Raw genomic sequence first — 23,017 nt, 5'->3', positions numbered from 1 at the left:
CAAAGATAATAAAGGCACCAATAGCTATTAGAAAACATATCTGAAACAAATTCATCACAAAAGTTATAAAAGTTTAAGCTGTTTTATTTTACTACATACAAGTAACCCAAATCAGGTTAATCACAATCAAATATTTACAGAGGTTTCCCCATTTATTCAAGTAACAAAAAATAATAAATATGGTAAACAGGTTTGAAAAATCTCAAAGAGAAACCCAACCAGAAACATCATGTGAATCGCATTATGGCCTCAAAAGTGCAGAACAGACAATAATGAGTTTATTTTTCCTGCTCAAATGAAACTGAATGACATATACTGATTTATAGATTGTGTTGTGAGAGCAGTGTAGCATTTTTTCTCATTTGGAAAGCACACTTTTTAATTAACTTTCTGCCCGTGTCTTTTTATTCCCTTATGAGATGATAGTTGATGTCAGTTGCATCAAATCTGCAAAGATGCAGAATGTGGGCAGTATTTGCCCCTTTGCACACCTTCTGAATGAATTTTCTAGTCAATGAATGCAATGAAAAACTGTGTGCCAAATCAAGATTCCAAGCACAGAAACATCAGTACCTCTTTGGTTTATCTTTAAATTGCAGTACCACAGATAATCTACCTAAAGAGTCATGAGGACACAGAACCTACTGATTTGTATGAGACGCAGGTATTACAGCACAATATTGCCAGACTTATTACAGTCTCATTACAGAGTATTCATTAAAATGAGGTGAATGAATGTAAAAGTTATTATACATCTCAAGCTGAACAGGAAATCAATGCTTAAATTCAGTTTAGGGTGAATTTCTTCCAAATGTTTTACAGCAGTAGCATTAATCTTTTCTTTTTAATGGCAGAAGCATTAAATTAGCCAACATCAAAGTTTCTAAAGAGAAAGGGGTATTATCAAAATGAATCATTATGTCTTGAACACTTTCAAATCAAGTCTTTTTTTGTAAAATACAGTAAGTTTAATGCATCTTAATGCATCAATTGTTTTGGAATTTAGCTCCATCAATAACTGCATGTGATCTGCAAACACAGAAGCTACTCAGGCCGGAAAGTTCAGCGATAAAAACAATTAATTAACTGGCAATAGTTCAATTCAGACTAAAATGGAATGGGGTATTAAAATGGGGTATTCAAATATGCCGTAGTTTATGCCATGCATATAAATCCTAACTATATACAATAAATGACACATGAATAGGCACATGACAGTGAGCATACCTAGTGTTTTCTTCATTTCAATAACGTCTTAATTAGAACAGAGGAAATAAATTAATTTGTAATGTAAGATATCGTCTTGCTCTGTGCATTGAAATTTGCATAAAGCTGGCTGTTCATACATGGGGCAATTTGCACAGTGCATTCCAGTCAAATTTCTACACTACGTTTTCTCAGCACTCACAATAAGAGAAAAAACATTTAAGTTTGAGAGTATAAATGCAGTAGATACACAGAGAAATTTATACAAAAGCATAATAAATACAGCAAGCTTTGATATTAAAGCACTGCTTCACAAAGGTACTAATAGTAAGGCAAAATAACCATTGAGTTTTGGAATTTCAGGAGGAGTATTTTCTGGTCATTAAAGTGTCTATGACAGGCCTCAGAAATTACAGCATTTATCATGCTAATAAAACATTCACCATCATTTTTTTTTATTTATTTTTTTTACTCAAAACCTCAAAATAAAACTGCAGAAAATATCAAACTCTAGCAAACATCAAGAGGTAAACAGACTGTTACAGGAAGTGCATTAGCCAATCAATGAGGTTGATAAATACAAATCTACAGCCCATTTTGCCCTATATGAATGGTCATAATTATTTCACAGTGTTAAAAACTGGAGATTTTGTTCTCCCAGACCCATGGGACTCATGATAGCTTATAATGTTTCACGGAATCGAACTATTGCAAGCCTGCTTTTGTGTCTTCTCTCAGTTCCCAGATTTTAAAACTGAATGTGAGGCATATAAAACAAAAGTTTGCAATATATTCAATTAAAAAACACTGTCAGGATTCCTGTTGAAAAAATACCCATATAAATGGATATAAAATTAAATTCAAGCCACTCTAATGTGTGCCAGACAATGAAGGGACTGTGAATCCACTTTTGTGGAATTTCTTCATACAGCAAATGGATATCCATATTTTTTTTCATTTCCCATATCGAATTGTTATTTCAATGGATGCAAAAGCCTTTTTTTGGTAGCAATACTGGATGTTCATTTTCAAAAGCTTGGGATGTTGTTTTTTTTTGTTTTTTTTAAATAAGTCTCTTATGCTCACCATTTATTTAATCAAAAATACAGTAAAAACAGTAATATTGTAAAATATTCTCACAATTTTCTGTTTTCTATTTCAGCATCATTACTCCAGTCTTCAGTGTCACATGATCCTTCAGAAATCATTCTAATATGCTGATTTGGAGCTCAAGAAAGCTCCAATAAATAAGCTTATTACTATCAATGTTATATATTTTAACAAATATTTTTGTGGAAAACGAGATACATTTTCAGGATTCTTTGATGAATACAAAGTTCAAAAAGGAACCGCATTTACTTGAAATAGAAATCTTTTGTAACATTATAAATGGCTTTAAAGGGGTGATATAATGCCCCTTTTCACAAGATGTAAAATAAGTCTCTGATGTCCCCAAGAGTGTTTATGTGAAGTTTTATCTCAAAATATTTTTTTACAGCATGTTAAAATTGTCCCTTTTTGAAGGTGAGCAAAAACGTGTAGTTGTGTGTCCCTTTAAATGCAAATGAGCTGCTGCTCCCGGCACAGAGGGCAGCGCTTCAAGAGCTTGTGTGTGTTAGCAGCTCCGATTACTCACACAGACAAGCACTAAAATGTCAGAAACTGTTCTCAGTCGGAAGAATGATGGAGATACTCAAGAAGAAGTGACATGATGTAGAATGCAACAGGACGTTTCTGAATGGTTAGTTGATGAATTTATGTTGCTGATGTGGAGTTAACTATCTTCAAGTCTTTGATTAGCATATTCTGTCATGATAATCTATAAAATCGCTTGTGGGGGAACTGTTGTAAGATGCCTACAGAGTGACATGCTATTGCATTTGTGTTACGTACTATATTGCATGTGAAAAGACGGATGTGATAGCTTGAGCAGACTCACAAATGTGCTGTACTACAACAACTCTTCCTCTTCTCAACATGGACTGCGTGTTCCTGGGGGCGGGGTTTATGTAAATTTTGGGTTAGTGATGTTACTAATCCCGGAGGAATCTCAGGAAGTCCCTACCAGCCTTTTGTTGTAGTCCGTAAAAAACGATTTCTTTAAAAGCAAATATCTTCCTTTGCTTTGAACTTTGAACATTGTAACTTTGCAGATGTTGTTTATGCTCAAACAGCAACATTACACACTAACTAAAGTTAGAAAAGTGAAATCATAATCAACCACCCCTTTAATGTCACTTCTGATCAATTTAATGCATCCCAGTTGAATAAAGTATTAATTTCTTTTTTTTTTTAAAGTCATACTAACCCAAACTTTTGAACGTTTTTGTACCATTCCATGGCTCGGCATGGACAGGGAAGCAGCATTCTCACTTATTCTTAATATCAAACTCACCAACAGTGAGCTTATGCACTTAGCCACCATCTGGCATGTTTGTACCATTATATCACTCCAGCCACTGCAATGTACCTCTTCACTCCAACACTTACTGTTGTATAAAATAGAGTGTAGAAGGGTAAGATGAGGAGGAAGAGTCGATGAAAAAGTGGTGTGTTGTATGTCTTGGATATCCCTTTCTCCTCTAGTAGTGCAGCACAGAGGCCTGTGGAGCCAAAATGTGTCAGAACTACTGACCTTGAGGCAAAAAAGGTGCAACTAGCTCACTATCTAAATCTTACTTTTGAATCAACCTGATGATCTAATGATTGATTCCGAAACAGAATGGTCCCATCCCAATCCTTCTCCATAAACCTCTTTCCCCCATGGTCTTCAGTCCTGAGTTTTGAGAACTCCCTCCTTATTGGAAGCCCTCCAGCGACTGGGGGTTGCTGGGTTCGCGGGAATTGCCGAAGATCCAGCAAGTCTTTGTACTGAATTTCAGGCCTGATCATGCGTAGGCAAGCTTCCCACGTGGCGTTGTCCAGTCCCGACTGCAACTCATAACCCAAGATCTTCACTAATCCACTCTGGAAAGGGCGGATGGTCTTGTCTCGGATACGACTGGCTTCTATGGGACGGCCGCCGTCACGTAAGCAAATGCGAGTGAGAATCTCCCTTTTGGTCCTAAGCAAGGCCACCTCAGTTTCCAACCGACTACGCCCAAAGCGCTCTACTTCCTGCCAAAAAGTGAGATTGAAAGCTTGGTAAAGGTGCCAGTCCAGCGCATTCCACTCACGTAATTTTGATTTTTGCTTGTCTGTTAAAGCCAAAGGGGCTGGAGCTGCCTTGACCACCCATCCTGACCTTCCACTGGGCACTTGCTGCCTGGCGTTTAGGCTAAAAGAAACCACAGCATCTAGTGGCCAGCACAGAGCGTGGCGCAGCAGCACCATAGATTGGTCAAAATACTCTGAGAGAAGGATGAGCTTGAAGTTCCGACGCACTGCTGCCACACCGCGCTTGACCAGCGCTAGGCTGAAGTTAGAGGTATGATCCAGACCAAAGTCAAACCACATCAGGTTGCGGGCATAATGGTTATTTCGGAGTCTGGGGTCGTAGTACTTATAGGGGTTGTCTGCAAAGTCTCCCAGTCCTTTGGCACGCCTGAAGGCAGGGGCAACGTTTTTATAGTAGGCATAGGAGGATTCAGCTAGCGCCAAAGGTTCTCGAAGGATGGAGAAATAGAAGGTGTCAGCTGGCATGACCTTCTGAACCTGTAACAAAAGTGAAAAAGAGAATAACATTCCAAATAGGATTATTTTCAATCATGTAACTGATCTCAAAAATAAATGGTTATAGAAAAGGATATTTCTACAGTTTTTCCTTATCAGAATGCCCAGAAGAAAATAAACATGCTATAAAAGTAGTTTGAATCTGCAATAGCTAGTTAATTAGTATCTAACATCTGCTAGCATCAATCAAAAGGATTCGCATGATTATGTGGTATTTATTATTAATGAAAACAGTGTCAGAAAGAAAGGTCTTTGATGCCCAAACAATTTTTGGCCAGAAAAACAATATTAATACTAAGGAATCAAATTGGTTTCATTGCTTTGACGCCTAATTAATTTGATTAAATATGTATGAACAGAGTGTGATTGCAACAGATCTGTCAGAGAAAATGCCAGCTACCATGTGCTGTACCTCTGGTTTGTTGAAACGCATGTGATTTCCCATAATGTCAAATTCTGCCACATGAGGGCCTCTGTATCCTTTCACCCTCTGGGCGATAAAGGGCAGTGGGTAGCCAAATTGGTACCCCACGGGCAGGGCAAATTTAAGGCCCCGCTCCTCTCCAAAGCGATAGAGCAAATTGAGAACGGTGCTGCTTGCAGTCTTGTGAGTCTTCAGGAACATTATGTGTATGTGGGGCTGACAAGACCCCAGAGAGTCCCCTTGGGAATTGTCAGAGGGAAAAGAGTAGAGGGAGTGAGGCCTCTCTGGCTGCATCCAGCTAATGGAAAGAAAGAACAAATTATGACATAAAAATTATAACAAGAACGAAAATGAATCTCCCGTTCTACTCAATATACTAAGAAAAATTACAGGATGAACAGTGAAATGGGGAAAATAAATTAAACAAGGCAGAAAGGCCTGTCAGGTTACAGATAATTACACAAGAGAGATAATTGAGATAAAGTGATTAAGAAAGTAGAGAATAACGCTTCAAAGAGAAAGGGTGAGAATAGTTTAGCCACAAATAATGAATTGAGAGATACTCTGAGAATGTGGAATGCATAATCACTTATTTGTACCAAAAGGCACATTACATATTAGTAGAATAAATTACATAATAAGATACCATACAGAAGAATAATTACACAATACTCTTGACTGGCTAAATAGCATTTGATGAAAAATAAAAAGTTTGTCATTGTTTACCTTCATGTCATTTGAACCTGTATGACTTTATAAAATGTCTTCTTTTATGTTCAACAGAAGAAAAAAAGTAATGGAGGTTTGAAACGACATGAGAATAAGCAACTGATGACAGCATTTTCTCTCTTTTTTGGGGGGGAGGGGGGTAAACAAGGAAATTCATTTCCTTCTCAGAAGAGCCTTTAGCAACATGTCACAGATGACTTGATGTAAGTTATTTTGCTGCAGTAAATAATCCAGAAACATTTAAGCAACATTGTTTCTTAACACTGAGTGTTAAATGACAATACTATGTATTTAAGCAAATGCTGTATATAGAGTACAGTAAACAAGAATAAATATTTGAGAAGGAATGAAAATAGAAATGGGAACATTTTCTTACCTCTTATTGAAGATGACTCCCAGAAGTTGCCCAGCAAAAGCGATGACAACAAATACCAGGAGTGCTTTCCATATGGGCCCCAGCCGATAACATCCCAGCCACCGCATTCTCCTGTGACCAAGAGGAGAACTGTTAGCCTCGACTGTTATATTGTGCAGCGCAGAAGGAGAGTGAAATGTTCAATAATAGAGAATCAAATGATAAAAAAGGTACAATAAAAGGGAAGAACGTGACTACGCGAAGAATGGAATGAGTTAGAAAGGACAAGCCGTGATTTGAAACACAAAAGAGACATTATACCAGAGAAGAAGTGAGGAGTCATTCAATATGACAGAAAAAAACGGAGACAAACAGGCAGGTGTATCTGTTGTCAGGTCGAATCCACATATAGTTAACACATACAAAAAGCTTAAAGACTGCTTTTTAAAACTCTTGTCCATGCCTTATGTCGCTATCTGCATGCTAGACTCTCTCCCACTCAGGATTAGATCAAAGAGAACACACTTTTGTCCAATGCTTCATTGCAAACTATATTATGTTTGCATGAAAACGGGTGTAGAGGGGATTAAACAGGCTGCGGGAGAGAATAGATGCGAAAATTGGCCTTTTTCCATACGCTTGCCTCATCTTGTTTAAAAGGATGTTGCAGAATTCATTTGGACAAAGACAGACTGCCTCTGTCATAAATCACAGATTGCGCCTAACAGTCTAAGCCTGATGCACTTACCGAGCTGACCGTCTGAAAGCCATAATAAAACCCGGCCGGTATCACTATAGATCGGCGCTTGACAATAGCCTCGGTGCATCTCGGCCGATGCCTTTCAAATCCGCCCGACGACGTCTGTGTAATGCAAGTGCTCCATCCGTGCGTATATGGTCCGACAACAGAGCGCCTGCACGATTGCCGTCAAGTGCGTTCAATTTCCCGTTTGCCTGACGTGCATGCATGCGCTTCGCTTTAGTTCCTCGATAGGTTAAGACAGAGAAAAGGGACTGCTTTGTGTTTTGGGAGAGTGTGGGCGGTGTTTAGGGACCGGTCTGCTCTGCTGCTATGCGAGTCGAGGTCTGACGTCAGACCTGTTCTTTAGTCTTTGCTTATAAGCACAAATCCAGATTTGCTGGAACGATAAGCGCGGACATTATTGCAAGTGGAGCACATAAGTAAACGGCACATCCATCGTTATTAAGATAGCCACGAATACGGTACTCTCCGATGTTTTATTACATTTTTAGAGCATTAGAGGCACACGTGGAATGTTTTTTTTTATTTTGTTGCATAGGTATTAGATCAGCGATGGGCAACATAGGTCCTGGAGTGCCCCTGTCCTGCAGAGTTTAGCCCCAACCCTGATTAAAAAAATAAATAAATAAAAATAAATTCACCTGTATAGCCTTAGTAACCGTAAAGACATTGATAAGCCTGTTCAGATGTGTTTGACTAGGTTTGGAGCAGGACAGCTTTGCCCATCCCTGTGTTAGATAAACTATTATTTTGAAAAAATTAACTTTGCATGTAAAGTAGCTAGTTTTAAACACATCAAGACCTGACCTTTTGCCAAGTCTAGACTTGTGAATATGCCTACTTCCATGCAGGTAGGTAGCCTATGTGAAAAACATTATTACTTTAATGTTAATGCGATATATATTATCGCCTACATTCATAGAACAGTAGGCGAAAAGTACCAAATCACCTAATTCTTCCACTGAGATTCGGAAGTGTGCATTCAATGTCACGTTACTATCATGATGCCACTGGAGTAGATTTGTGAATGCCGTAGGGTGCTTCTCAAACAGAAGGGTGGTTCCTAGTGAGGCTGTGTCCTTCCTAGTCCTGCGGAGGCTTGTAGGCTAGAGTCCTCCTCAGCATTGAATGCTAGAATGGGACGGTCTAGTAAGTGTGCATGTCTACATCCAGTGGCATAGCGTCTGGGTATGCAGGGAATGCACATGCATATGGGCCTGGGCAGATTGGATTATACGCAGCATGATGTGGAGCCCAGAATGCAATTTCAACCGATGGGGCCCGTTAAAAATTATTTGCATATGGGCCCAGGGCTGACTGAATTATGAACGGTCATGACGCGAAAATACTATTCAAATTAGTGCAGCACAGGTAATGACAACAATCTGTGGTCTCCAAGTGGTTTACATTACGCATGGTTTAACATTATGTGATTAATTTACAACAAAACAAAAGAAAACATAATACCTTTAACTACAAAATAATTTTTTGTCTTGCATTATGTAGTGAAATTGGACAAGCTCAATGCCGAGCTCAATGCTTTTTTTTGTGAATTGGAATGTGTGCAAAGGATTGGGGGTGATTGGGGGACTCAAAGGATACTCTTGATGTATCCTTCAAAACACTTGTAGGACATAAAACGAAGGCGGTCTTTAAAGGATCCTCTCAATTGAGACATTTGACGGAGTTTGATGACGTGGCAACCGAGACATGCACCCTAACTAGGATTCTGTGCCTTCTGATTGAGAAGCACCCATTGAAGGCGGCCACTGATGCAAGTCACATGACAGTGACAACATGGTGAATGTAGAATGGCCAAATTTTATTCATACATACATTTGTATTATATAGAACAGTGGTTCCCATGTTTTAGGTGCATTTTTTACCAAGGTTTACAAAGGCAAGGTTTTTCTAACCCAATTAAATGTAGGCTAAGTCATGTTTTGTCAAATTCTGAAAATGTCATTCATTTAATTATTAATATGGTAAATAAAGCAATGAATTAAACTAAATCAATAATTTTCAATCAAATGAAATCAGTATCAACAAAAGTCATCTTTCCACTGTTTAATGCTGCTCAGAGCATTTACATTGAATGCAATTCCAATGGCATAAAAAATGTCACTTAGTCGCTTAGTCTAAGTCTTAATGAGTGAGTCTTCGAGTCATTCATTCATTCATTCAGTTACGAAGCAAGTGGCTGTATTTATGAATGGGTCATTGAAACAGTTCTGCTGTTGCTTTCATTGGAACTATTATTTCGTTGCAAAATAGACCAAACAATATTGACAATACTGTTTAAAATGTACGTCACTTAAAATTACCTTTTTGTTTGTTGAACTGTTGTATGAAATCAATGTCACTATTCTGGGGAAAAAATGCATTCTTGCTCATATAGGCTAATATATGATCAACATTAAAAACAAGAACTCACACAGGGTATTATTTTTGAATCGCAGATTTGTCTTAAATTGATCTCTATGCACTCTCTGTGTTTATATTTGTTCTTCATGCTAGTAAGTGCTAAATCCCCACTTTTACAAAGGTACATGTCGAGAATGGCAGTAATGTAGCACGATTTGCTAATGCACGCAACCATATCTACATCATATGCACGCTGCTTGTGTGGATGCAGTCAGTTTTGACCAAAAAAGATGAGGTAGCCTAATTGATTGGATGTCACGTATTTAAATCCATTTTCCCATTTTTACTCAGCATGTTGTTCGCGTTCCCCCTCTGTCACGTACCAGAGTTTGGGAACCACTGATATAAAACATATTTTTTTAATGGAAAAGTAATTTTTCAAAAAAACACATGTATTATATACAAAGAAATGAAACCAAACACCTTTTAATCACTGTTGACTTTGCTTACATGATGGAATATCATACATATCGCAAGTTATTTTGGCAAAAACGACATATAACCAAATTCAAGGTTATTGACTAGAAGTGGGTTACTCATGGATTAAGAACATTAATATCGCCAATGAGGTCAAAAAAAAAAAAAAAAAGGAAAAATATGTAAAATCCAGGAAACCAGATGCAGGAAATCTAAACCTGACGTCTACCTTATTGAAATTCAGTGAAATGAGTCCTTGTTGAAAATTTCGTATGCACCATTTGCCTGTTGTAAAAGGGAAAACTGTAAGCTTGCAGTTGATTATAAGAAAGAGAAACGGACATCATAGATTGCAGTGTTGCACTGTGTTCAGTGTTGCCTAGAGTGAGGACAATGCAACAAAGAGATGCTGAATAGCAGTGCAGAAAACACTGGCATGTCCTCTAAAGATGTAATTAACTAACACCCGCTCACTGGATGAAATCTAATAAAACTGCTTCAGGGATTCTCGGGATGACAAATAGCTCAAAATAGAACCAATTAACACTCACTCAATAATCCTGGAAGCATATCCAAGTAAGAAGCTCCAAAAGCTTCCAAACTGTTATTTTTGAGGCCCTGATCACAAGTGGTCAGTTGAGACGGATGGCCATTTACACCTTGTATGTCTCCTGTGACCGCTTGTGATCGGATTTTGTTGAGGTAAAGGATTCTGTTTTGTCACAGTAGGGCTGCACAATATTGAAGAAAAATGTGATATGTGATATCTCATTAAATAATGCAATACTCAATAATGCTTAAAGTGTGTAAAATAAACAAATTATCTTTAAAACATATTTAAAATTGTATGAGCTATACTTGTTTCACATTCTTTTTGTGACAAGAAAACATCCCTACAACTTCTGAAAGTGAACAGCAGTGTTTTACTGTAGCATAAGAAGTGTTATTTTAACATCAGTGTAAACCACGGGGTTTAGGGTTTCAGGTAGGCCTACATTAGGTCTATTTAACAAAAGAAACTGAATAATCAAACGTAAAAATAAAACACTGCTTAGTTTTCACTGTATGAATTAAATATATACTGATTCTTATTAAAGCTACAAAAGTTATCTAAGAGCAGTGAGTGATTTTCTCTTTTGTTCATGACCCCAGTTATTGCAAGCCGTTGCGATATCACAATATATACATTTGCGATATTTCGATAATTTCGATATATTGTGCAGCCCTATGTCACAGCATGCACATTACTTACAACATCAGTGTTTTTGTTTTTTACACATTATTTTATTGTATCCCCACAACGGTAAAGGTGAAATGCTCATTAGTCGAGCACCTGTATTACCTGATTCACAACAGCTCTTTGCCTAAGGCGAATTTCACCTTTAAAGTTAAAATGAAAATTAGCCCACGATTTACTCACCCTCAAGCCAAGTGTAGCCTATACACAAGCAAATGGTTCATACGAAATTTTCAAGGATGCAATTTCACAGTATGAATTTCAATAAGGTAGACGTCAGGTTTAGATTTCCTGCATCTGGTTTCCTGGATTTTATCTCGTGTTGTTTATTTTTGTTTGTTTTTACCTCATTGGCGATATTAATGTTCTTAATCCATTTTGTTGTAAGTAAATGTAAACTGGACATCTTTGTGTAAAAATATTGGATGCACAATTGGATTTGTGGATGACTTAATGCAATTTGTTGCCATTTAGCAGCTTTAGCAGCTTTTTCTAAAGCAGCTTACAGTACGCTAATTGCTGGAACAGTGCCTTGTAGTAAGTTGCTACGGAACAGTATTGATACAAAAGTTTCACAGCAATGCCATAGAACCATAGAAGCCACAGGTTACCCAAATAAGTTTACAGCAAGCAGTTCTTAAAATAACTTTTTTTTCTTTGTGCAAAAAACATTTTAATAAGAAACTTTTCCACTATAAAGTACCATTTATTCAATCAAAAGATTCAATGTATGTTAAAGGTTGTTTATTGAACAATCAATGTCAATAAAGAACCTTTATCTCACATATGATTATCAACTGTCTGAATGGAACATTTGTAAACCAAGCATGGTTCTGACTGTTGACACTTCACACATAGTCACTTCCCCTTTGCTATCCCACTGCATAGTTTGGATAGTAGTAGGTTAGAATCTGATGATAAGCTGACTGTAGCTTGAATTATGTGCATAAAGGTAATATATGAAGGCGACTGTATATGGTGATGAATAGCTTTCATATCTTTATGGCTCTAGTTGAAACCTTTAAATGCAAAAATGCATGGTTTTGTTTCAGGACCCAGATTTACAAGTCAAAAACAATGACTCATATGTATTGGGCAAACGTAACAAAATGTAACAAAAATTTACATGAAATGCATAGTTGGAATTTATGCATAATTATTGTTTTTTAATTTACTTTTTGATTATTTGTTTTAATGTGTTCAGATATCTTACAGTTTGAGTGTTTGGTTTCTAAATGCCTCTTAACTTTAATGGTTTAATTCTCTCTGCATCAAATATTTCACTGCACAAAACATTTGATCCTAGCTGAAAGTGAACCCATATTTAATTTAGTCTGGGTCATTTTAGCTTTTGTTTTGTTTTGTTCATGGCTTTTTGAGGATGAGGGCATGACCATGTTGGCATTAACCTAAATTGGCTACTGATGCACAGCTTTTGACGTCAACAACAAAAGGTAAGTGAAGCGTTTTCTCTTCCCTTTTAAAACTTGATACATGTATTTATTTTGCTGTCTTATACATGATTATACAGTTAGTTGCATATAGCACTTTTTCCTTGCTGTAGGATCCAATCAGAACAGAGGTGCAACCCATTTTTAAGTGTTCTACAGGCTGGCTTACTGACTATGTAAACTTGAGGTACCAGTAGTTCTTTACATACATGCTTAAAGGCATAAATTAAAACTGATGGTTCCTGAAAAGTGTCCGTCCATGTTTTCTGTTCAAGAAACAAAACACAGGTAATATTGAACCAGTGATAAAACAGTGAAACATAATCATCCAAATGATAATTTCAGTTCATCTGGGAAATATTTGGTGCACCTCTTTCAATCCAGAATCCTGGACTAGAACAATACATTTTACAATACAGATAACATCAAAAACCATAAGATACAGCAGTCTTTAATTGCTGCTTCTTTTCACAGATCCATCCAATTCAGGAACAAACCATTCCGACCAGTTTTGTGAACTATAAAAACCAATGCAGCAAAAAGATTAAACTCAAAATAACTCAACATCACTGTACAATCCAATAGCTTTCCTGACTCACATATACTTAGTGAACTTTACTCAGTAATATAAAATACATACTACTTACTAGGTTTTGTTGAGTTACAGTCAATTGCAGGGTGAAAATAACAAGTTACTCAATCGTTTGAGTGACGCCAGAGCCCGTCTACGGAGAGCCTTGGCACTTCCTATTAGCCCCATTGTATCGATCTTGGTTGCAGTTCCATTAGAATTCCACTGGAGGTGATCGCGGGCGAGTGCAGACTGAATGGGAGTCTATGGGGCTAGACGGCTAAATTTGTCTCTTTCACGTTAAGAAATCTCAGATTTTATTGTAGGTTTTGCAAGTTCAACATGGGTTATAGGTCGAAAATTGAATGAACGAGTACTTATGTCCTTTCGATTTCTTACAGGTTGAGTTGTTGTTGCCCATAACACGCTAGCATTCTGCTAATGAACGCTGATTGGTCAGTGAAGGACTGATTACGACCAGAGATACCGCTTGATGGCATCGTGGCATCCGAAGCGGGACCAGAAACAAACAAAACAAAAACTCTTCTAGCACGTGTATTTCCCTGTGTCAGCTGTGTTGTCGATGCCTCGAGAGAAAAGAAAGTGCAGAGCGCGAAAGCACCAAAGTGACTGAAGGATTGCCGTCAAGCAGTATCTCTGGTCGTACGATGTGTATGACGTCATTGACATTTTAAAAGACTTTTTAAAGCAAATAAGTGACTCTAAAAAATCTAACACCCAGCAATGTGTAATTTCTTTGCATCTCCTTTCGAATACAACATTCAAATTACTAGACAAAAAATTATATCCTGAGAAAAGTGGATTTTGATGGTTTAGCATCATAGACCTCCATTCATTCTGCACTCGCCTGCGAGCGCCCCCGCATGGACAGAGACGTGTTACTGCAGCCAGTCCAGAAACCGGAAGTAACCAGAGAGTGCCAATTCTCTTCCTATTAGACATTCTCTGGTGACGCTTACTTGAAATAAGCAAGTAGCAACAAAGGATGCAATGACGTTACTAAACCAGTGAGAGGCAGCAGTGAATTAAAGCATGCCTAATGTGCAGAAAAAACAAAGAAGAAGAAGCGGCATTTGTGAGAGCATGCGCAATAGATTCTGTGCGTATTTCATTTTCGGCGCCCATTTTGCAGATGTGGAAAGACTTTGACAGACTACCTACATTTTTATCTGGAGCTTCGCTACGTTTTTGGAATAATAATAAGGTGAGTAATCAAGCATGCGACTTTTGTGTGAATGTTTTTGTTTTTTACTGTCTGTCGCTAATTTTTACTGATTTCCTTAATGTCCAACGTTACCAAATAATTGAGATAATTAGAGCTTGAAGAATATGGTTTGGCCTGTTTTTTGTTTTGTTTTTTTTGCATAAAACTATCAGGTACCATAACAGTTCCTGGAATGCCTGAAAAGCGATTTATTTGTCCCAAATGTAAGAATTATGGTTTTCTATTTTACCATTTTCACTGATGCATTCTCCTCTGTTGGCATTGGTTTATAAATATTAAGGTTCCAAATCTGGTGAAATGGTGCACGTCTACAGTTAAAGGTAACCTGCAGCTTATGCAGAGATGAAGTATTTGATGCTTTTTGACAGTATTTGTGATTTCACAACAGCATTAAACTATTATTTTTTAAATTGAGTAAATTCAGATTGTAATGCAAGCACTGTAAAAGTGATTTATTTATTTATTTTTTACTCGAACTCAACTGCTTTATCACTGCATCAAAGATGGACCAGACCTTCTCAATGCGAAGACGTGAAATTGTGGATGCAGATGGAGCAGTGGCCAGCTCTTTTTACAGAGAGACAAGTAAGTACTTATTCATACCCTTTTCCACCATGAGAAACCACATTCTGTTTAGGTTTGGCTTTAGAATTGGCCTATTGGCCTAACCATGCATTGGAAGATAATTTTTATAAAGATCAGAAAAATCTAAAATAATTGTTCATTGAAAGATTTCCACACTGTCCCATGCCTTTTTTTTCTTTTTTTTGCCTGTGTTGTAGGTGTTTGCAGAGTTTAACAGGATAGTCCCCACAGATCTGCAGACTGCAGAGTAACTTTTATGGTGCTGTGGATCGCTACACACCACGCTTTGTCACAATCTTCAAGTCTTCAAGAAGCATTGGAGAGAAATTAGATAAGCTTATGCAGCAAATTAATACAGGGGTGAGTTTACTGCAGCCTTAATTTTTTTTATTATTATTTTGAGTTGATCATGGTTTTGCTTACAATCTATCTAGCTGTTGTCTAAAGTGTTGTGGGGTTTTGTTGATAAACTCTTTAACTGTGGACTGTAATCTTAAAGGATTAGTTCACTTTCAAAAAAACAGTTCCTGATAATTTACCCACCCCCATGTCATCCAAGATGTCCATGTCTTTCTTTCTTCAGTCGAAAAGAATAATAATAAATAAATAATAAATTAAAACAAAGATGTTCGCCCTTCCCTACCTTTTTGAACCGGAGTACACAGACAAATAACTTGACGCGTTACCTTTCCAACGTGATGACGCAATGCGTGGCAAATCTCAGAGATGGTACACGACGAGCATTTGTGGTTAAAAAGTATATCATTGTTTTTTTGTGTGTGAAAATGGCCGATTGTTTCGCTGGATAAGACCCTTATTTCTCGATTGGGATCGTGTTGAGGCTTTGAAGCTGCATTCAGACTGAGATTTGAACCTTCTTTGAACATTTGAAAAGTTGGTTGCCATTGAAGTCCATTATATGGAGAAAATACTGGAATGTTTTCCTCAAAAACCTTAATTTCTTTTCGACTGAGGAAAGAAAGACATGGACATCTTGAATGACATGGGGGTGAGTATATTATCAGGAATTTTTTTTTTGAAAGTGAACTAATCCTTTAATAGTCACTTCTCCACATAAAGGCATAATGGTAATGACACTTTTTTGATCTTCAGATCTTTTTGGATCTTCAGAACAAAAAATTAAGATACTTTTAATGATATCCGAGTCCTTTCTGTTCCTCAATAGGCAGCAATGAAATAAATCATTAAAGTAGCTCATCTGACTCCAGTGATTTAACCTCATTTCATGAAGCAACATGAGTGCTTTTTGTAAAAAAAACTAAACCAAAAATGTTTTACTAAATCTTATCGAATTGTTCAAAGAACAACAACTGGCTGCTCATGCATGAGCAAAACACACATACTTTGTGATGTCCTCGTGAACATGCATTGCAGGTCAGTTATTTTGTAAATAAAGTGGAATATTGTTTTTTTGCACAAACAATGTACTCGCATTGCGTCATAAAATTAAGATTATACCATTAAATTTGCATGGATTACTTTGTCTTTCTTACCTTTCTAAGGCTTTAAAGTGCTAGATGCCTAGGCTGCCTATGGAGGGGCCGAAAGCTCTCAGAGTTCATAATAAATATCTTCATCTGTGTTCTGAAGATGAACAAAAGTCTCAAAGGTATGGAATGACATGTGGGTGAGTAATTAATGACAGAATTTATATCTTTGGGTGAAGTAACCCTTTAACAAAATTATTTTTACTGTAGTTTTAATTCAATACCTTGCATACTTAAAGGGATAGTTCACCCAAAAGTTAAAATTATCCCATGATTTACTCACCCTCAAGTAATCCTAGGTGTATATAACATTCTTCTTTCAAACGAATACAATCAGAGTTATATTAGAAAATGTCCTGTCTCATCCAAGCTTTATAATGGCAGTGAATGGCCGTATATTTTTTTAAGTCCATCAAAATGCATCCATCCATGATAAAAGTGCATCTATCCATCATTAAAATATACAGCCATTCACTATAAATCATTTTTAAATTATACAATTTTAATTTATAATTGATAAATCATGCCTTTTCACTTTTCTCTGTTGTAATATTTTTATTGTTTGGTTTCATTCAGGTATGTGATGTTGATGAAGCCTGGGCACAACTATCTGTTGGGGTGCTGACTGTCATTGATGAAGAACAACTTCCCTCTCTAAATAAACTCTACCTTTGCCCAGTGTCTACTGCCATCATGGTTGAGAGAGGTATTGTAATGGATAATCTGCAGAACCTGCCTCAGGCAATTTGCATCTATTTTGGTCTGTCTTATGCTTTAAATTTGGATTACCCAAAAGACAGGAAAAATACTTTTAACTTCATTCAGAAATTGATGCTTGCTTTGAGACAGAACAAACTCACCAAAACTGCAATCTCTGAACAATCTCCTGTTGAGTAATCAAATGTGCAAGATTGATGATGTTTGGCATTAGATTACATTTGTTTATGACAGTGGAATTAGATTAGTTGATAGAAAAATAAAAGGGAAACTAAGCCACTTGTTTAAAATTGTCAGCCCATTAGTTCATGAGCAAGTTAAAGGGTTAGTTCACCCAAAAATGAAAATTCTGTCAGTAATTACTCACCTTCATGTCGTTCAAAACCCGTAAGACCTTCGTTCATCTTCAAAACACAAATAAAGATATTTTTGATGAAATCTGAGAGCTTTCTACCCCCCAATGACCGCAACGTCATTGCAACTTTCAAGGCCCAGAAAAAAACATCGTTACAATAGTCCATGTGAAGTATACAGTACTTCAACCTTAATATTATGAAGCGACGATAATACTTTTTGTGCGCAAAAAACCCCCCAAATAACAACATTATTCAACAATCTCTTCTCTTCCACGTCATTCTCCTACGCTGTTGACGTAGAGTAAACATCCCAGTGCTTCTGGGTTCTATGTCAGAACATAGGCTTATTATTGGCCAGCATCACACATGACCAGCGTCAGCCAATAATAAGCCTCAATCTGACGTAGAACCCAGAAGCACTGGGCGTTTACACTACGTTTACAGCGTAGGAGAATGGCGTGGAAGAGAAGAGATTGTTGAATAATGTCGTTATTTGGGGGGTTTTTTGCGCACAAAAAGTATTCTTGTTGCTTCATAACATTAAGGTTGAAGTACTGTAGTCACATGGACTATTTTAACTATGTCTTTACTACCTTTCTGGGCCTTGGAAGTTGCAATGACATTGCAGTCTATGGAGGGACAGAAACCTCTCAGATTGCATCAAAAATATCTTCATTTGTGTTCCTAAGATGAACGAAAGTCTTACGGGGTTGGAACAACATGAGGGTGAGTAATTACTGACAGAATTAAAATTTTTGGGTGAACTAACCCTTTAAGAATCTGTCAGCGTATTCATTTCTAATGTACATGTGTGTCAGAGACATTGCTTTTTCATCGTTTAGGCTTAAACGATGAAATACTATTCCATTAAATGATGAAATACTATTCCATCGTTAATGAATGTAGCCACTTTTTTTGCACTTCTATATACCAAGTTTGGTCTCCGAAGTGTTATTGATTAAAGTGAGTCATTGTTATGTATTGAATTGTTAAAGCTGTTTGTTGAGAATCTGTTAGAGTCAGGGTATGGTCTCTAATATATTTATTTTTATTCAGATTTTATATACATTTACAAATAATACGTTATTAAAATCAAAGGTTGTATTTGTTAACATTAGTTAATGCACTGTAAACTAACATGAACAATGAATAGCTGTATTTTTATTAACTAACATTAACAAAGATTAATAAATACTGTAACAAATGTATTTATCATGGTTAGTTCATGTTAGTTAATACACTACCTAATGTTAACTAATAAACCTTATTATAAAGTGTTAATGTTTTTTGTTTTTTTTTGTTGTTGTTTTTTTAAAACCTAAAGTGACTATTTACATAAATTGTATACCCCAATGCAAACTTGTGTGGACCACCCCTGTGTCAGTTGTTTAGAAAACAAATGCAATAAATTTACCTTTGAACTGTATCATTGCCTTAAATGTATTTGTCCAGTTGTAAATGTTATCTTTGTAAAATTGTGAAAGTATTCTCAATGATATATAATAGATGATTGATAGCACTTAAGTTATTGGAGTAAAGCTTACTTGCTATTTTAAGTGCAATCGGTTTGCATGGTTTTAACAAGTAAACTGGATTGCTTTTGAAGTAAAGTAAACTCAGTAATTCCAAGTTGTATGCAGAAAACATCAGAGTTAACACAACTAGCATAAATGAGTACATCTAAAGTAAATGATCAAGTATACTATACAAATTAGTTTTAAGTTACTGGAACTCTCTTGTAAGTGTACACTACTAGACATACACTTGTTAGTACTACATACTATTCCTATTTCACGTTACTTAGTTTTTAAAGTGCAATCGGTTTGCATGCTTTTTTTGAGTAAGCTGAACTAATCTGATTTTACAGTGATGCTTCTCTCAATTTGCCAATGAGAGCTAGATCATTTTCATTTTGGCCGGTTATTTTTATATATCGCAAATAAGACACTTGGGTCACTTTTATGATATAAGGTGTTTTTTGTTGTTGTTGTTGTTGTTGTTGTTTTCATCATTTCAGAGCTTGATAGCTTCAGTCATAATTCATTTTTATAATGAAAAGGTGACCAGGATATTATTCCAAAAACCAAGAAAGTCAATCTGTCAGGTTTAGAAAAACATGAGAGTGAATGAGTAATGACAGCACTTTTGGAGGATTCACTATCCCTTTACGCTGTGTGTGAGAAAGGTTATCCCTTAGTGAAACTTCAGAACAAGACAACAGTTGGTCATTTGCAGAAAGTTGCATGTGTGTGGAAAATTGGAGAGTGGACAACAGTCCAACCTTGTTCCACAGGCCATCCACATGAGACCAAAGAAACCCTTCAAGAAATTAGCAGCTGCTAAACAAGCTTACCTTCACTAATCGACCCCATAGCCGAATAATCTACTTATTTACCCGGGATGACTATAGCAACAGAAAAGCGCTTTAGGGTGGATATGTCATTAGATGTTGACCCGACACGTATTTAGGACAAAAGTAGAATTGGCCTAAATAAAGTATAAAAGTGACTAAAAAGTAGCCTGCCTATACAGAAGAGAGAATAAAGTGTAAAACTTAATCGCAGGGCAAATGGTTTCCAGAAAATAATTATCAGTATCAGTAGGTGCGGTCAGATTCAGATATTTTAATATAAGAAACTGGACGACGCTGAAGTTGGAAATGCACCCTTAGACTGTCATTAGGCTAGTATTTGTTTGTAGGCTAGCCTATATATTACCAGGTCTACTTACCCAAATTGTGTCTCAAAGAAGCGTCAGTGCAAATTTGTGGCTGTTCCTTTACTCCAAGAGCAGAGAAATGTTAGTTCGCGCGGCACTCCAGCATTCCCTGTGAATCAAGCCTACGCGAGTCTTCCGTTATCCACCAACTGGCACCAAATGCAACAAAGTTTTGTGTTGATAAACAGCTCACCACGCTGAGATAGTTGACTGTCCTTCAAACTATATTAAACGCGTTTAAGAAGTTCCTCGCGTCTGCCTGCTAAGACAATCCATCTGTCCCAACCCCCATCCATTACTGTATCCCCGTCTGTCTGCTCTCTGTGTGTGCACGCGCGGCGCGCTCTCTTCACTCCGTAGGGAGAGTGTAACTTTATCCTGTCTGCTGCAACATCTTAATACCATACTACATTTCAGTGCTTTTGTTGCAACACTGCAGAAATAAAAGTGACAGTTGTGTTAGAACAATCATTTATTCATTAATTGAGTCCATAATGAAATCTTCCGTGTCAATACTTATGAAAATAAATGTTCTTTAATGACAGATCCTTTAACATCCATGGAACCTTTCCATTCCACTTTTTTTTTTTTTTTTTACTGTACAAAAGGTTCTTTAGATTTTTAAAATGTTATTCACACTAAGAATGTTAACTGTCTTAAGTTAACTGACTTAAGTTAATGTCTTTTAACTGTTCACTGAAAGGTTATTTGGGGAACCAAAAATGGTTCTTGCAAAAATATAATTTTAAGAGTGTATGTCTGTATCTATATGTGGGCCTTTAAATATAAATAAGGATGTGACCAAAATGTAAGTTTATAATTAAACGTTTAAAATAATAAAAAAATTATTAAAGACCTAAAATTCAATTATAAATTTGTGTAAAATTTCAAGTTAAAATTCATGCATTACGTAGCTATTATTTTAGGTTAAGAGAGTTAAGTTAGTAAGTGTATGTATCTTGTCAATATCTCCATAAAGCTTAATCACATTTTACCCTCACTAGTTCATTTTAAATCGACCTTTTATGTGACAAATAATTTTTTTTAAATGTTCAAATATTCTGTTTTCTTTGAATTCATTCTAAAGTCATGTAAATTGGTATCAAAAGGCCTTACATATGCCTAGTGTTTCTTTTTGCCATACTTTTTAAAGTCAATAAATGTGGAATCTGTTGCTTATGACACTGAAGAACTGACAACTCCAAGGTTTTATGTGTCACTGTACACCCAAACTATGCGACCCCCATCTGTTTCGCTCACATACATCCAAAGCCAAACAAAAGCCCCATTCATCTCTGAGCTCTTGCTCCGCCAGCTGATACTGAATAATGAACCTCAAGGGGAATCTGGGGATCACAAGGCTCACAGTTTTCACCGTTTGAAATCATACTGAGCCTGGTCACTGAAACCCAGTCTTTTCAGTAATTTGGATATGAATAATGCTTGGCCAATGTTTTGAGTATGTGGGCCTCACAAGCTTAAAGACAAAAATATGAAAGTCTTTATAAGCAAAACTTAGCAACATTGTTCTGTCAACAAAGGGGCCAGTTAGAAGATAAATGTTGGCCATCCCAGTCCTGTTTTGTCTTGTTGAAACGGTCAGTTGCCACCTGGATGCATGATGAACAAGAGTGGGTGCAGATCACTCTGTCAAGGACGTGCCCAAACACCGGTGGACCTAATGAACCACATGTCTGGAGAAACAGCTGGAACCCTAACTCATTTCATCTAAAATTATATTGTCATTTTGTGATGATTGACGATGACAAGAAAAAACGCCTGTTTTCCATTCTCGCAATTGTGACTCACGTCTTGAACATATGGATCCTTTTTTAATTTTCAGGAATGTAAAACGTAGCATTGAGAGTAGGCTACTGTCAAATCTTTTCTTGTAGGCCTATAGTCCTACATCATATTTCATTACATGGTTTCCAGATTTTATGATTATTATTATTATTTAGCCTATTTATTTAATTTCCAGTAAAAAAAAGTTTTTTGGGGAATATATATATAGCCTATATTAATGCGGCATCAGATTAATGATTGACATCCAGCTATAGGTCTACAACATCACTTAAATATGCGTCCACCTGAATACTGTCGGTTCACTTTCAAACTCCAATGCCTACTGGAATCCAAAACCTGCTTAAATCACACTTTAGGGAAGAGTGGGGGGAAACGCCCCCTTGACGATTTGTTTTTTCAAACCTACCCTTACGAAAAAGAAGTTGATTCAAGTGTTCTATTAGTATACTTCTTTTAAACTAAAAATAAGAAAGTATACTTTCAGTCTACATTTTATATACTTCTCAGAAATATACTTTATGTGCTTCTCAGAAATATACTTAAAATTACACTTATGTGTACTTTACTTATACTGAGAGAAAAGTCCAAGTATATTTGGCCTGTACTTGTACTCAATGTTTTGATTGAGATATACTTAAAAGTAGGCTCTAATTCAAACTAAGTACACTTGGCTTGTGGTTGTGTTAACTATCGAGTAGCCTATTAAATATACTTTTTTTTACATAGTTTTTCATATACAGTCTTATGAAACTTACATTGTTTGAAAATATTGATTAGAATATTGATATAGAACAGATATGATTCTAATTCTGCGTATCTGAATTTTTGTGTA

General features: G+C 36.5%; 1 protein-coding gene and 1 long non-coding RNA gene across 5 annotated transcripts; one reads left to right on the top strand and one right to left on the bottom strand.

Annotated features, from left to right (window-relative positions):
- Positions 1–63: 63 nt before the first annotated feature.
- Positions 64–20,694, bottom strand: gal3st4 (galactose-3-O-sulfotransferase 4). 2 transcript variants are annotated; one of them, XM_082150884.1, is made up of 4 exons: positions 20,392–20,694; positions 6,408–6,518; positions 5,291–5,600; positions 64–4,860 (listed from the first exon to the last, which is right to left on the bottom strand). In XM_082150884.1, the coding sequence occupies exons 2-4, from the start codon at positions 6,512–6,514 to the stop codon at positions 3,871–3,873; spliced, it is 1,407 nt and encodes a 468-aa protein (XP_082007010.1). In that variant the 5' UTR covers positions 6,515–6,518; positions 20,392–20,694; the 3' UTR covers positions 64–3,870. The 2 variants fall into 2 exon arrangements, with proteins under 2 accessions (XP_082007010.1, XP_082007009.1); XM_082150883.1 differs by lacking the exon at positions 20,392–20,694 and adding an exon at positions 7,135–7,488.
- Positions 14,225–17,435, top strand: LOC309493189. Of its 3 annotated transcripts, XR_014203827.1 has the most exons (5): positions 14,225–14,474; positions 14,776–14,815; positions 14,999–15,080; positions 15,278–16,710; positions 17,165–17,435. It is a non-coding gene; the product is annotated as an uncharacterized lncRNA (long non-coding RNA). The 3 variants fall into 3 exon arrangements; XR_014203829.1 differs by having other exon boundaries at positions 15,278–17,433; XR_014203828.1 differs by lacking the exon at positions 14,776–14,815 and having other exon boundaries at positions 15,278–17,434.
- Positions 20,695–23,017: the final 2,323 nt, after the last annotated feature.

The sequence above is a fragment of the Leuciscus leuciscus genome, assembly GCF_965113295.1.
Source record: "Leuciscus leuciscus genome assembly, chromosome: 2".
Taxonomy (NCBI): Eukaryota; Metazoa; Chordata; class Actinopteri; order Cypriniformes; family Leuciscidae; genus Leuciscus; species Leuciscus leuciscus.
The sequence above is the reverse complement of the archived record's forward strand: the minus strand, read 5'-3'. Positions and strand labels throughout refer to the sequence as shown.